The 17,305-nt window shown below is 31.6% G+C and overlaps 1 protein-coding gene across 1 annotated transcript in view; it reads right to left on the reverse strand.

The window, feature by feature from the left end:
- The window catches only part of LOC127738996 (regulating synaptic membrane exocytosis protein 1-like), a 47,071-nt gene that overhangs the window by 16,367 nt on the left and 13,399 nt on the right, over nt 1–17,305 (reverse strand). The window contains exons 5-15 of the mRNA XM_052250513.1: nt 14,396–15,356; nt 12,128–12,196; nt 9,878–9,994; nt 8,405–8,525; nt 8,096–8,154; nt 6,553–6,692; nt 6,025–6,206; nt 3,823–3,916; nt 1,957–2,299; nt 813–905; nt 147–248 (exon numbers count right to left, since the gene is read on the reverse strand). Coding sequence (XP_052106473.1) covers nt 147–248; nt 813–905; nt 1,957–2,299; nt 3,823–3,916; nt 6,025–6,206; nt 6,553–6,692; nt 8,096–8,154; nt 8,405–8,525; nt 9,878–9,994; nt 12,128–12,196; nt 14,396–15,356 — 2,281 coding nt within the window. The remainder of the gene's footprint in view (nt 1–146; nt 249–812; nt 906–1,956; nt 2,300–3,822; nt 3,917–6,024; nt 6,207–6,552; nt 6,693–8,095; nt 8,155–8,404; nt 8,526–9,877; nt 9,995–12,127; nt 12,197–14,395; nt 15,357–17,305) is intronic.

Consider the following 17,305-nt stretch of genomic DNA (forward strand, 5'->3'; position numbering starts at 1 on the left):
TAAGAAGCTCCTGTATGAAGTCTGTCTGCAATGAATTAAGGGACATGTCGGCAAGACGTAGAAGTCTGAATCTCGGATAATTTTAAAACAATCAAAATCTCCATTTAGGATCTCAAAATAGAAACATTTATATAAATACTGCTTACCTCGACTATTTCGTCGCTCAGGATGAGAGAATGAAGATATTTTTGCCATTGCACTTGAAACTCGTCTTCTCATTTTACTGGAGATACTACCTCTATGAGTAACTACAATAGTTCGTATATCGATTTAATAAAAATTTGACTATCAAAATAATTTGTTGGAAATAATGTGGTAATCAATATAATGGAATGTTATTCGACTGTCATGAAAGTGAGAGGTTTAGCTAGCTATAACACCAGGTTTAATCCACCATGTTTTACATAAGGAAATGCCTGTACCAAGTCAGAAATATGACAGTTGTTTTCAATTCGTTTGATGTGTATGAGCTTTTGATTTTGCCATTTGATAAGGGACTTTCCGTTGTGAATTTTTCCTTGGAGTTCGGTATTTTTGTAATTTTACTTTTTTCAAAGGATGTGTTTACAATGCTAATGTATAAGTCACTTTGTTATGCATATAAAATGTAAAAGAAGAAAAGGATGGACACAATATCATTATCTTTGCGGAATTGAAACAAGGCTGTTCATTTCTGTAATTTTTATCCCGATTTTTGCATTTATTTCAAAGGCTATTTGGAGGGTTTATTTACCACGCTCATGTTCATCAATAATTTTAAACAACCCGATACGGTATGAGGAATGTCATACAAATCTTGAAATGAGACTTACGTTGTTCGTAAAATCCAACGTCTTTATTAGTGTCCGGGGATATAGTTGGTGACGATGGAACAGATTGATACACCCTGTGTAACTTTTCAAGTCCTGAAATGATCATACCAATAAAATAGTTGTAACATTCCAAATAGTAGAAAATGAGTACATTTCTAACACGTCTTTTTATCTTAGTGGTGTAAAATTAAAATATTATAAATTTCTTTATTGGGAGGTGGCATGGTCTTAGAATCAATACATGCTTCAAAATCGACAAGTTTACTCAAAACCGAGACACAGCGTAATCTACAGATTGGTAAAGTAAAACACATAATCAGTAATTTAACGCATACTTATTTCTAACCCCTGATAAAGGACTTTTTCTAGTATTCATTTGAAGCACATTTAAAAAATTCTTTTTCAAGATAAAAAAAAAATACTAGGCAAAATCGTTTAGTTTCATCTATATTTTACGACATCTTTACACACAATAATCCTATTTCCGCGACAAGGTAACCAAGGTTACTACAGAAATAATACACATGTTTTTGTAGAAATTGACTCAAATGGGTGAACTTAGAACACTTAATTCCATATTTCCCTAAGGATCAATGACTGAACCCTCACTTAATATTTTTTTGTGGTTTGCATAGGGAAAATGGTTGATCAACAAATGAATAAACGCGTAAAACCTGAAAATAATTGCATTTCAAAGTTACCTGTATGGATTAAAATTCCCAACAGCCTTTAATGTTAATGATGAATAGTAACTATTGGGAACTATTGCTAGTTCTTGTTTCCTTTCACTCTTTCTACTTATAACTAATCATACTTTGTAGTACTTTTCAAAAATTGAAATTGGTCCAATATTTATAGGAACAAATGCTAAATTTGATATAACTCACTTCAGTATTCGAATTACAAAGCTTGGATTGAATACCAGATCACAGTAACGAGTAGACATTTCCAGTTAATTAAAAAGTTTGTTGAATGATTTAACGCTATGTAATACGTTCAGTTTTATCCGTTATCTAGATTAGATCTCGTTATAAAATGCTAAATATATGTGAATAAAAGTACAAATGACGAAGATTACTATCACTATATGCCATCACAACACCATTGATGTAAGTGATATACGTTTTTTTTTATATTTTCTCACCAGGACTATTTTTCCTTTTAGGTGTTTTCTTTGAATCTGATTTACTATCCGTATTGTGTAACATATCCCTGCTTTGAGAAGGTGATCCAAAATTACAAGGACTTGATGTCATACTTGAAGTATCTACTGGGCTTACAAAACTGCTTGCAGTAATATCTGAACCCGATTCTCTCCGTCGTCGGACAGGTAACGGTGAACTATTTTCGTCATGATCCTGCAGATCATATGTCACCACTTCATTATCAAGCTTTGAATCCGCTAAATCAAGAAGAATTTCACCCAAAAATTCATAGTCATGTCCAAGATAGTTCCAGATCGTTACCTCTAAAGATTTTTCTTCCAGCTGAAAGAAAATAAAACAATTATTCATGGTTGCAATAGTAAGTATAGATAATAGTCCTCATTTGTTTACGCTAAACTACAATGGCGATAGTTACTAATTCAGACAACATTTTCGAGTTCAAACACTTTGTTTAGTAAAACTATCATACATAGAAGCTTGCACAACTGTATTACTATAAATGAAGCTTGACCTAATTTTGTTTTATCAACTATAGGGACAAAATAACACTTCTAGATCTATAGCAAATATAAAAAGTTCAAATATAAAACATAAAAAGGATTAAAGAAGTTACCAAACAATATTTGAAATTGTAAAAAATCCCAACTACTAAAAAACAAACCAACTTCTGTCATAACGTACAATGTACAAACAGGGACAACCAACAACGAAAAAAGCATTGTCAATAAACATTGCTGGTAAAAAAAGTTTCATCCATTTTTCAATCTTTAATTGTTCTTACATTTTGTAGTTCATAAGAGAACCATTTGCACTTGCATAATTTCAATCATACGCTGTTACGCTGGAGTATACGTTATAAATTATACAATTGTAGTAAATCTAACGATGCTATTCCCTCAAGTATTAAAGATAATTACACCTTATATAAGAATGCCGGATTTTGATTGGTTGGTAGCCTGTGTATTTTTCGCATATTCTAACCTTTTTTCCTCATTTCAAACGAATTTGCCTGTTTTTCACCACTGCCGGTGAATATGCCTCAAATTCCCCTCTATGCCGTGGTATTTGCCATTTTGGATATTCCTTTTTTACCCTCGCGAGCCTCTTCCCGCCAAAATTATTCGGAACCTTTCTCACCTTATTCCGATTATTAAGGCAACATGATTAAGCAATATTGATTGATAGAGGCAATCCGAAAACTGTAAACAAAAATGTCAGACAACACGACTGCACGGCATCTCGTGATCGTATATTGAAAATGCGTTGTGTATATATAGTGCAAAAAGACGTCTATACAAATGAACGATTTAATGATGGAATGACAATGACGTTTACACAGAGATACCATGACGTCACAGCGCTAACGTGTATAAGTACATGTATAATTCCCGCGGTACTATAATAGTCTCTACTTATCCTCAAAATTATGAATAAACATGTTTATGGATTACAGCTTACATGTAAAAAAAGGATTTCTCTTCACCTGTACAGAGAGTTTCAATAAAAATCTATTCGGTGTAATTAAACAGATATATCATGTTATGGAGGGGTATTTGCGATAAATACCAGTCTTGAGACCAAATTTCTGTCGGCTCGGGAAATTTCACAGTCCCTTTACTGGTATTTTTTGCAAATACCCCTCCATTACATGATATATATGTTTAAAATCTTATACTATTTCGATTATTTCTTACGCCTCTATAGGAATTGATAACCCAAAACGATTTATGTTTTTTTCTTTCTGAAGTGCTGGTCTCGAGTACATGATGAAGTGTGTTCAAGGAACATATGTTATGCGTACTGGGATCAGTGTCGTTCGTTTAAATTTCTTAATTTACTCTTACCTCTGACTTAGAAAGGTCAAGGAGATTGAAAGTTTCTTCCCAAACAGGTGAGTTAACATTAAACTGTGGTATCGTTTCATACGGTGGAAATAAACTGTAAAACGAAACAATTGAAAATACAAAAAAATGAATAATAAGTCAGAAATAATCATGAATGAATACGAAAAATTTGTTGTACATATAACATTATCTGTCACTTTTTTGTATATTCAACCTGCAAAATTTCATTCAACAAATAACACTATTATTACGTTTTCCATCTTTTTTTAAAATTACCGTCGAGTTTATAAGCCTACCATACACACTAAATATTTATCTCACATCTATTTTTTTCATATCCTAAACTTTTTAAACGATGTCGTACTGTAAATAAAGACTGCGATAACAAGTATAAGGTATAAGGAATTCTTCCGTTTTCATAATGCCAACATAGATATAAATGGTAAAACAAGAACAGAAAAAACCCACACTCACAGGAGATAAAACCATAAGAAACTCGAAACAGTTACCGTTTATACTTTAGATAGACTTAACCTGAAGAGATATGGGTCATAGGCCTCCTCATATTATTTCATTAATTAAACAGAACTGGACTGCATTTGATACTGCATATATTTACATAATACAGAAATTGATGTTAAAGAAATATGTCATTTATAAGAAAAAGGCATAAGCTTTACCAAAAATTAACTTGCCAATTGTGAAGGAGAGGGACGAAAGATACCAGAGGGACAGTCAAACTCATAGATCGAAAACAAACTGACAACGCCAAGGCCAAAAATAAAAATACAAACAGACAAATAATAATACAGATGACACAACATAGAAAACTAAAGACTAAGCAACACGAACCCCACCAAAAATTGGGGGTGATCTCAGGTGCTCCGGAAGGGTAAGCAGATCCTTCTCCACATGTGGCACCCGTCGTGTGGCTTATGTTATTACAAATCCGGTAAATAGTCTAATTCGGTAAGTCACATTCGTGAAAAGGGAAGGGTATTGTAGTTACGACATAAGGAACATATCCGATATCATCTGTGAAACGGTTATTCCATAAAGCGTGTATGTAATAATGTGGACAAAGCCGAACGGTGAACTACAGCTGTTAACTTCTATGGCACTTGGTCTCTATTGATCATACCACATCTTCTTTTTTTTTTATATCGGAGAACATTAACAACAATCTGTTTTAAAGGCTATTGTAAACCACTAAAATGAATATGATAAGGTGGTCTGGAAATAATCTGGCATTGATATAAATATCATTAATTGTCGCGTTCATTGTCTTCTTCAGCATAAAGAAATCAAGTTTCAATAAAAACATTGTACTTTTTAAGAAAAAAATGTTCAACTAGTTTATACATTCACTACTTATACCACTATAAATACATAGTGTTTTAAAATTGGTTTCGATAAATATAATCCATCACTAACCTGTACACATTCTGTAATTGTAAAGTTTTAACATTGAATAATAAATTTAAGATCTTTACGAAGAGAAACATCAATAAATGTCTTCAAAATTCTTTGAGATGCTGTATGTATTCCCAGGGAGTGTTAGTAAAAACGTGACAATCAATCTAAAGGTCCCAGAGGCCTTTTTCCAATACCAAAGATTTAAAAGCTTATGATATTCCATAGAGTTCACATGAAACGATGTATTGAAACTTTAAAAAACAAATTTAGAATTTAACCAATATAGAATTGAGACAACGAGAACTTAATATAAAATCCATTAATTGTCATATTGCATACTTTATCGGAGTATTTATAGATATTTATATTTCTTTGGCGAAAATAATTTCTAGTATTAATTGTCTCGAACGACAGCACGTCTGTGATCAGAAGTGAAATTAGGGTCTAGTTATATCTTCCATTATTTCCTGTTTGTCATAAGAAGACACAAGAAGAACTTATTCTAAAAGAGAGGCGAAATATACTAAAGGAATAATCAAACTCATAAGGCGAAAACGAACTGACAATACCATGGCAAAAACAGTAAAAGACAAAAAGACAAACAGTATACAAAACACCACACAGAAAACTAAAGACTGGGCAACATGAACCTCACAAAACCCTTGGGGTGATCGCGGTGCTTCGGAGGGATAAGCAGATTCTGCTCCAAACTAAGCACAAAAACCATGTTTCTTTACACAATCCAACCGATCAAAGAGTAAAACGTAAGGTTTAAAAATTGTTTACCTCCTGTCGGGCAAAATGTGTACCATTGCAATAGGATTCATGTCCGCCACAGACAATCGATCTGGAGGTTTAAGAGTTTCTGCGCTAACAAGATTCACAGACAAACATTCGTCTTCTTCATTATAACCTAAACTGAACTGAACTTTGCCAGTAACTGGTCGGTCTTCTTTCTTAATCTCTAGCTAGAAAAAGAAAATTTATTTTTCAAAACAATTACATATGATAAACTCATCATAAATACCAGGCTTAAAATTTGTATGAGGTTAAAAAGTTCTTTGTCTTATCTGCCATACAGACAATAATTACGCATCATCATTTACATATATCATTTTATTTAATAAACAAAATCTTGACCACAATATTGATTTAAATAAATATTAGCTGCATCGAATTACAGTTCATACCATTAACAGAACGGAAAAGATCTTGTTTAACTTATGTTATTCTTAGAAAACCAAGCATGTGACTAATCACATTTGACAAGTGCAAAAATATGTCAGTATTGTAATGGAAATGTTATTGGCATACCGGTGTTTTAGGCAGCATTCTCCTTTTAGGCTTTTGTAACGGAAGTGTCTTTGGTGGTTCAAGGACGGGCGAATTAGACTTTGTCATTCGAGATGATACGACCACAGGTATATCAACTGATGAATTGTTTCCGTTGCTTTCTGTTCAAAAAAAGAAGCAATGTTCTCTGTATTAAATACAATTTATTTTAATTATAGTGTTTCATTTTGTAGCTTATTTCTAGAAAAAAATTTCTATCAGTATTATCAACTATACAAAATTGTGCTAAATTCATATTTGAAACGTAAGTAAGATTGGCAATTTTTAACTATCAAACTGTACAGAAAAATGTCCAATAATATGCATACCAAGGAGTTTAGATATTTCATCTTCAATATAATAAAGTAACAACATATTAAAGCAAATAAAAATGTTCTTACTCTATCTCATTTTTTTTCTCACTGTATATAATACTGAAATAGGAAATCTGCACATTTCCAATCTTCAAAAATAAGATCTTTAAACCGCTTCCGTAAAATGTCTATTTAAAAAAATCTTTGCCTAATATAAAACCTGATATAGTTTATTGTAAGTTCAATGCGATCGGTTACGAAACGATTTATTTATCTTTTATTTGTGTTAATGAACGTATTGAGGCGAGTTTTTCTTTGTAATAGAGAAAACATAGTATTTCTATTTTCCAGCAATGAATATATAATTAATTTTCAATAGCAGCGCATTCTCCAAATCTTGTACAAATAATAGCTAATTTTCTACCATAGGTAACTTCTTTTCAATTTTGCGGAGACCGTGTCAATATATACACGCAAGTAATAACTAATTTTCTAGCAAAGGTAACTCCTATTCAATTTTATGGAAACCGTTTAAAAAAATGGTATTGAAATCATAAGGTATTGTCACATTCAATAAGCTGATTTCATGTGATTCCAAATACTTATTTTAAACTCTTCCAGAGCTCTTAGTTAATGTCACTTGCAAAATCTTTATTAGTATACTCATTAATTTAGATGGAAATGAGCCAAACTTTAATGTAATTTAAAACAGATCGCGTCAATATATACACGGTACTCTTTGGAAAATGTATACAAACGATTCTAGCGTGAATAATCAACTGTCATTGTTTGACTTGTTACTGCTACTGTAGAATAAAATGTAATTTAAACGAAATGTACAACGCGCCAAGAACCTCCATCACATATAACGGTCGTACAATCCTAATTCTGGATCATTGACCATAAGTGTGGGTATAAATTAGACTTATCAGGAAATAATTGGTGATAAAGTGAAATCTGTTTAAGGAAGATACCAAAAAGTAAAATAACAAAATACCGAAATCCAAGGAAAATCCAAAACGGAAAGTCCCTTATCAAATGGCAAATCAAAAGCTCAATCACATTAAACGAATGAAAAGAAAATATCTGACTTGTTTTCTTATGTTACTTCGACACAATTATTCCAATTTTGAGTATTATTATTCCCTTTGTTAAATAAAGAGACCTTTAATTATGGAGTGTACTGTAATCAATTAAATCACTGTATATACCTATCGCCCATATTGGTTTTGACACTGTTCTATTTCTTCTATAAAAATCGTCTTCTTTTCTATAAAAAATAACAAAAATACTAATCGATTAGACATTAATTGTGCAGAAGATTACAAAAATGTGCGAACAGAAAAAAAAATATCTGATGATGTATGACTGTGTGCTAAAAACAACAACTTTTAGTTGTCTGATCCTGAAATCAATATTTCAACCATTTAAATGTTTTCAGTCGCGTGTTATTCTACTTGGTCATAGATTTTGAATATTAAAGAACAGAACCAGAATACATTTAGAACATTTATAATTACCTTTCAGGAAAATGTACTACAAGCAACTGAACAAAGTCTGTACTTTGACTCATGATGTCTCGAGATTCTTCAAAAGATACATCTATGAGAGATTTACCGTTCCAAAATAATATTTGGTCACCTAAAAAATAAAAATATTTAAGGTTCTGTCGTTAACAATAAGCAAATGATTGTAATCACTTCCAAAATGTTTTCCCAATGGTAGAATCATGCACATTTAATTATTTTTATGTGTCTGTGCTAATAAGGTATGTTTTTATTTTTAAAGATAAATATTAATGTTCAGTCTAAAATAAAGTGTAAAAGACAGGCGAAAGATACCAAAGAGACATTCAAACTCATAAGTCGAAAATAAACTGACAACGCCATGGGGTTGTAGTCACGACATTTTGAACATAACCGCTATCAACTGTGAAACGGATATTCCATAACGGCCAACCAACTCGTGATGACGTCCGTAAAATTTATGAAGGGATGATTTCAACTTCACCTCTTGGAACTCTTGGTTTAATAGCTTCCCTGTGAGCAGCAACCCTCTATCAAGGAATTCATGATAGGAAATACAAGCCCGGGAATATCGTATCAACTAGGACATATATACTCCGTATGCAGGCGCTACTGGAATGTTGATACATAGAAATGGAAAGTTCACAATTGGGAATCTGAAATCATCTCTTTTGTCGTAAGTTTTGTTTTCAAACGACCTTCATTGTCAATTTCTAGATGTAAGTCAAGATATGAGATAGACTTAACTGTATCTGTTGTATCCTTTATCTTTAGTTCGATGTGATAGATGGGTTCAACATAGTCACCAAATTTTGAGTTATTTAGTGAGAGAACATCATCTATATAGCGGAAAGTAAAGTTAAAAGATACTGCTAACATCTTTTCTTTCTTCCTAAGAAGCTCATCTATGAAGTCAGCATAATATGAATAAATGAACAAGTCGGCAAGAAGAGGGGGTACAGTCAGATGGGAATGCCGATTGTTTGTTGAAAAACACGTCCTCCAAACGTAACAAATATGTTGTCAATCAAGAAATCAAGCATCGTGATGTCAGTTTCAGAACATTTTTTGTTTGAATCAGATATTTTTTACAAAGTAGGATTTATCCCTCCCTAAGACAAAATACTTTTATTTACGTTGGCCATTCTTTTTTATGAAACATAACAGGACCAACTCTTTCAATTAGTCTTTTAGTTTGGAATTGGGGAATACTTGTGTAAATTATAAAAAAGTTAAATGTTTTAATACTATTGCAAGATGAAAGAGTCTTAGATTGTATGTACTCTAAAAGATCTTTGGATTTTTTTAGTATCCACATCAGGATAAACGCCACCTCTAGAATAGATATTTTTGTTAGATATTTTTATAATTTATTTGTTTGTTATTAATTCTTTATCTTTCGCTTTTAAAATAGTGATTTCATCTAACATATTCTTTACGTCAAATGTACTAACGAGAGATAAATACCTTCAACTATATCATATGAATCTGCTGGGCCTTTTTTCTCTACATATGTAACATAAGCACCAAGTCCACCATCAGGACCACGTTTCCCACCTATCACACGCATGCCTAGTCCGTGATCTGATAAATAAATGCATGAAGTAACACATATTTTGCTGTTAGCTTTTATATTACACTTTATGATAGTTGTAATTAAAAATATACATTTCCATACATGCATCTTCTTGTTGACTGCTGTACCCCATTTTTGACATTTTTACCTATTATGTCTGTTTGTTTTGTTCACACATTGTTGTCAGTAAAATGGAATTTTATGCGACTGCCATACAAGTGAGAGGTTTAGCTAGCTATAAAACCAGGTTTAATCCACCATTTTCTACATAAGGAAATGCTGTACCAAGTCAGGAATATGACAGTTGTATTCCATTCGTTTGATGTGTTTGAGCTTTTGATTCTGCCATTTAATAAGGGACTTTTCTGTTTGAATTTTCCTTAGAGTTCGGTATTTTTGTTATTTTACTTTTTTCTTCAACGTGCATAGTAAAAATTTAAGCTGATGAAACAATAAAAGTGTTTTGTGCTCTGATATCAAATTTAAACGCTTATGTTTAAAATGGTGAAAATTTCGCTGAACTTACTGTAAAAATAATGCGATGTGTATGATTACCAATGAGAAAACTGTCCATCAAAGACCAATTCATACGACAAACAACTTAAGGTCAATGGACGGCCTTCAATAAAAACCCTTTTCGTATAGTAAGCTATTAAGTCAGAATTCTACTTCGTCAAAATTATCTCCCTTTAATGCCACACAAATTTTTCAATCGTAAAAATGGAAGCTTTTGTAGGGATGACGAGCTTAAAACTATTGTCTAATCGGTTGTCAGGAGGAATTTTCGAAAGTATTTCGTGGAAGGGTAGACTAAAAAATAATGTTATTATATCAAACTGTAGCCTAAATATATAAAAATAATAGAATCTGAAGCGAGATATTGTATCAAACATTCTTGCTTTATACGTTTTCAAGACAAAATACTCAACTCAAACACGCCTGAACATAAAAGGTGTGCTCGACTTATCCTTTTCAGTGAAATTATTGCCCTTTTTTAGGATTTTTTTCCCGAAACACTGTCGACGGGGGCAGAAATGCAAATTAATGCTTTAAAAAGATCAATCTTATGTCTTTCTGAGCAATTTTTTTCGGAAAAATTTATGCTTATGCTAAAAAAAAAATCTACATGTATTCACACCTACCACAATCGACCGTTTTGTGAAAATTTGTCTTTAATTTAAAAGTTAACAAATATCCCGAAGCTCCATACTATAATTTAAGTAAAATCACGTACATCAGATGCATAAAATCCTAAAGTATGCACTAACATTAAATTTTTAAAGCCCATAGAAACAGATGTAAACAATTCAAATATACCAACTTGGTCTGTTTTACCTTCTGTAATAAAGAGTTCCATTTCTTTTGTTTAATTTCAACTTGATATCAGCCTGTATTATAAAAACCTAGGGATAACATAACGAAAAAAGGAGAAAAAAAAACTGACCTGATTTAGCTGATTTTAAAACACACTTCGCTTGTTAATTCTTTATTCATTATAAACACTTATTTTATAAATTCTTTTAATAAAAAAACATCCTAAATTTTGTTTTAAGTATGTATAGCCATTTAGTTTTTCCTTCGGTGATAACTGCTGAATTCCTGAATCCATCGTTTGTAATAATTGTCACTGCATTTTTGGTTGTTTTTTTTTAAGTAGTTTATTCCTAGCATTTTATTCAAATGATTGCCTCTTCTTGCTAGTATGCTTGTAGAAATACGTTGGTTTGTTGATTTTATCTTGTGGTAGCTTATGCATTCGATACTGTTTAATAAAAAAAGTATAACAAAAATATCGAACTCCAAGGCAAGTTAGAAAAAAGTGGAAGTCCATAAAAACTGACAAAATCAAACGCCATAAATCAACGGAACCAGTGAAAAACAACTGCCATGTTCCTGACTCGGTGCAGGCATTTCCCTGATGGATTAAACCTGGTTATATAGGTAACTAAACCTCCCACTTGTATGACAGTTTTTTTTATAGTTTCGTTTTTTTGACAAGATTGGGCGAGCAACTCAAACAGACACAACAGGTCAATGTGACAATAATTGGGATCCAGCATCCAAAACTGCAAACACACACCACAGACACACAACACAACTGGCAAAACTATAAAGTTATGTCAAAAATTAAATAAACTTACGTCGTGGGCTGTAAGGCACGCTATCTCTGTACAGTAATACTTCTCTTGGCTTCAAGTTATTGAAATAATCTAGAAAAAAAACATGCATGGAGGATGTATACGTCTATCAAATAAGTTTTATCATGTCTAGTTTTTAGATCTGTCATTTCTATGTTTGCACACTTTTCAGTTTCCTCGAAAGAAATGAACGAAGTGAATTATTGACGTACTAATTGTAAAGATTTTTTTTGTGTTGAAAATTCATGCATAATGTAAAGTAACTATATTACATAACCAATGTTGTAGTTCAATTGAAGTATTATACTTTGAATGGCTGTTCTTTAAATCACAAAAGATCAAATACCTCAGCAGAATTAACATATTGAACTGAAAATCGATTCTGTTATCTACCATTATTGCCAAAACAAAATAACCGTAAAGATCTTATTTCGAAAGGTCTCTGTTATTACCAGAAACCCAGATAGGTTTGTCGTGCATTAAATTATATTATGTTTGCTTCATAATATTTTCATACTTGTTAAAGTCATAAAAAATATTACTTGTTCTAATGTTCCATCTCTTAAATTGTAATAATACAAGAGAACTTTCATTTTTTTCATATTAACATTATGAAAAAGAGATACAGTAAAGATGTGTACAGATGTGAAAGACTTATTCAATCTTATAATCAATATTCAATTTCTAAAGGATTTTTCAAGTTAAACGATCTAGCTATCCATTTTCCATGATCAAAAGACTAAAATAACAGAAGCCATATATTTGAGGCATAATCTGTTCCTCTGATTTAAAGGATTTTTTTCTGACAACGATTAAAAAGATGTTTTTTCTCCATCTGTTATTGCGTTCATTTTTCTAAACAGTGTTTAAATACTAAGTGAAATCAGCGTAGTGTGATTATAAAACACAAATGTAGTTGAAAAAGCTCTTGAACTCATTTAGTCGCGTTTCTTTGCATATTTATATCATTGTCCTAGTCCTACAAGTTAAGAGATACATATTTTATTATCAAGAGTAAAAACAGCAGTCTTCCATAGGTTAAACTAATAAAAGGTATCGATGTAACAGGAAATTTTACTAAAATATTTCCAGCATGTACAGTGCAGTTGAACAAGGTTTTCACTTAGAAATCAAAGTAAACGCTATGATTTAAGTATGCTCTTTCAAATTATATGTACAGATCTAACATGACATTTTCTGTTTTGCAATGTTATGTAAAGTACTATAAAAAAGACCAATCTCCGTTCTTCAGTATGTTTAAATCTTGTAATATAAATAGCTTATAATAACTGGAAGATGTTCGTCAAGATATAAGTTAATATAAATGTACAAACAAATATATCTACAACTAGAGCTGTAATATACACGAATCACATTTGCTAGTCTAGAATACTAGATCGGAAACGACTCAAGAATAAAAAAGATATATAAAAGAATTATAGTTGTCTTGTTACAATAATACAATGACCCGTTGTCAATTGTAAAGCCAGAATGCAATTAAACGTATATTAGAATGACTCCAATCGGCCTGATTTGACACTACTATAATGAACGAATACCTACAGGAATAGTTGATTAGAATAGGTTTGAGATCATCGTTCAAAAATACAATAAAAATAACGGCGATCCACAATAATTGTCAAAGAATACAATGTCATAAGGTATTGAAAAGAGACACCTACTAGAACATGATTATAGACTATATTTAAGATATTTTATGAGTTATGGTTAAAAAAGAACTTAAGTGAGAGGTAAATTTGACGGACATTTTATCTGAATCAAAATGCTTCACATATAATCCTTTATAATGTTACTATATCAGATTATTTATAAAATTTAATATCCATTTTTAATTTTTTTTATGAATTTTTTTTTATGAATAAAAAATATTTTGATGATTTAGCAATGACTAAGTGTGCGATTAAAATATATTATATCAATTCAATGCAAGAAGACAAAATTGAATTAGTAAAACATTTTCATGGTCCGAGAATTTTTTTCTGTTTGTCGTTTTAATCGTATTATTAAGTTCTTTGAATGTGATAGCAATGCAAATTAGATGTATATATTAATTTAACACCATTCAGAGACAACATTCTTATGATTCTTGTCGAAGCTTTTTTTGCAATAGGATTGAGGGAATTAGCTATACCCTCTTCATACTTTGTCTAACATTCGATATTTTACATTGTTTACTAACATAATAATAGGAAGGAAATTTTGAAATAACATATAACATTGTATTATTTTTATCTACACCTGTGACCGTACCTCTATAATACTGACTCGCATCTGATTGTGTCGACCGCCTAGATCGTATGGATTCATCTGAGCAACGTCTGCTATTACTTTCTGCTGCATCCACCTGAAGTTGATTTTTTTGTTCAGAGTTGTTAGCATATTCAAGATAATCCGCAGATGAAGCTCTCGATCTCTGGCGTGGTGTTTCACTTTTATATTTTCTGCTGTTTGATGGTGATGGTGCTGGTGATAATGACTGACGACGTCTACGGTTTGTTATCATGTTTTCTGATAAAATACTGGAAGAACTACTAAAGCATACTGCATCTTGCCGATGTATTTGTGACGAACTGGTGGTACTTTTTGAAATTTGACCCTCCGATAATGAGTCATATGGATGGAAGAAAACACAAACACCTCCATTATTTGCCGAATGGACGGATTCGTTGGATGAACGTCTACATTTATCATCAAGATCGTCAATGCTCAGTGTTAGATTGTTAGAATTTGCACTAGTTTTGCCCTTAAAATTATGCAAGCATTTGTCCTTCGCACGATTCAAGTTTGCATTGTTTTTGTCGGAACTTAAATATTGTTTTCTTTTCTCCGAACCTTTTCGTCGTCTACTGTTTTTGATTTCACGTGGTACATTTAAATGGTTATTAGAAATGTAGTCCATCTCTTCGTCAGTTTGATTTTCTGAATTTGAATCTGAATGTTCCTGCCATTGCATCTTATGGCGTTTCTTTTTTACATCAGACCTACTTGTATGACGCCTAGAATTTCTTCTAGGGCGCCTTTCATAATGTTCACCATTATCACTTTCAAACTCGCTCACTTCAATTGTTGTACTTGCAAACATACTACGCCTTCTTGGTATTTGTTGACTGACGTTTTTGTGGTTTGTTCTATTACGTAAAACCTCTGTATCAGTAGCTGTTTCTGACGCAGATTCTGAGGCTGATGAACACGTCTGTTTTCTAGAGAACTCCTTAAATATATGAATGAGATTAAAATACTTATGTGTTAATTTAAACATTTGACGACATGTGGGCATTGGTAACGAAAATATATCTGTCATTTCGTCATTTGACGATGTGTTTGATCCATTTCATAATAAAAATGAATTTCACCTATGTCATTGAAATATCAAAAAAGATATATCATGGTCGTAAGACGACGGTTTTTTTTTAGATATGAATTAGACATTCTTTATACATATATGTGTTTCATTCAAACTTTTTATGTAAGTAAAGTGTATCCATCATATCATAAAAAGGCTACCATTGAACAATATAATCGGCTTCCAATACACAACAGTTGATAAACCAAAGGACTGGCATTTTAACAGTTATTTATGTATTTTTGGTAACCGTGTGGTAAATGCTTAAAACTTGGCAAATTAAATTAGAACATGACATGTTCACACTCTTAGGTGATATATTTCCAAATAAAGACACAACACTTCTTTGTGTAAGTTCAATTGTCGGTCTCAAGTACTAAGTCACCTGTGTTTCTACTCTTTTTTAAGAACAAAAAAAAAATGCAAGTTAAAAATGATTTGACATCAAGTCTTCGACAAAAATAAATTTAAGATCGCAATCTTCTGGTTCTTTACTGCATAATAAAAGCATTTTAGTGTCATAAAACGAATAAGACACAGAATTTACTTTTACGAGGGCTGAGTGGTACTAAATAAGGATGTGCTATTAGACCTTCTCAATAATTGTCGACAATTATTGAAAAGGTCTAATAAAAATCCTTATTTAGTATGTCAACACAGAAGTTCGAATTACTTGGTTAGTAATACTCTCTTGAACGAGACGCCCACTACAGTGTAGTAGTGACATCAACCCAGTGGTTTTAAAACCCATCAACGATACTAGGCTTATGATTTGACACGTCAGACGCGCATTTCGTCTACATAACATTCATCGTTGACGCTCGAATGCTAATAGTATTAAACAAAAAAACCTATACAAAACATTGAAGGAATATATTTCATCTTCAAAAATGAAATTCTACTATACTGAGGCTAAGGCTAGTAAAAAGATGCTGTTAAAATAATGTTAAAATAAACGGTTCAAATATCTAATGTTTTGTTTGAAATATCATTGATTTTAAAAGTTATCAAGTTATTCCGTATTACTTCTTCATAGATAGAAGTCAATGTAACATTTTGTCAAACTTTATGGTGTTCCTTAATCTACAAGTTCTACCTCAATTTGAACTGTATCTACAGTAAGGAGCTCAAAGGATTGAAACAAAAATAAATAATTAGTTTCCTATTACCAATATTTATCTTTTTTAAATAAAAATTGTATAGAAATATATCATAGTCATCGAAAATAAAAAGGGTCTAACGGAACTATAAACAACTGTCATATTGCGACACCAACTACTAGTAATGACACCTACAGTTTACAGGTGAAATGGAGGGTTCGTAGCATATAAAACAATTATTGAGAAATAACATTACATATACATAATCGATTTAACGGTATTTGACTATTTCTCTCTCTCTCTCATATATAAAACTCATTTCATGTATCTAAACGAATTTTCACGTTGAATTGTATTAACCTTCAAGATCTTAAAAACTTAAAGATTATACACATTACACACAGATAAATTTGCTCTTTTCGCTAGCTCTTCATTTTCAATAACAGTTTATGCCCCTCCCAACGGAAACAACTTGTACAAATGGAACTCTTATTACAGGGCCAATTAAATAATTGACAAATAGACTATTGTAGAGACACGTGCCATTCTTGTCAATAGGTGTCAAACATTGTTTGATTACACTAAATCATTTTATAATTTTATCAATGAATCTAGAAGCTCGTCCTCTAAAAAGATGAAACGAAATATTGAGACCCTTCAATTTCGTCATGCTAAACTCAAAAATAATAAAATTTTAATTAACAAATGCTTTACAAC

The sequence above is a fragment of the Mytilus californianus genome, unplaced genomic scaffold (genome assembly GCF_021869535.1).
Source record: "Mytilus californianus isolate M0D057914Y unplaced genomic scaffold, xbMytCali1.0.p SCAF_1, whole genome shotgun sequence".
NCBI classification, from domain to species: Eukaryota; Metazoa; Mollusca; class Bivalvia; order Mytilida; family Mytilidae; genus Mytilus; species Mytilus californianus.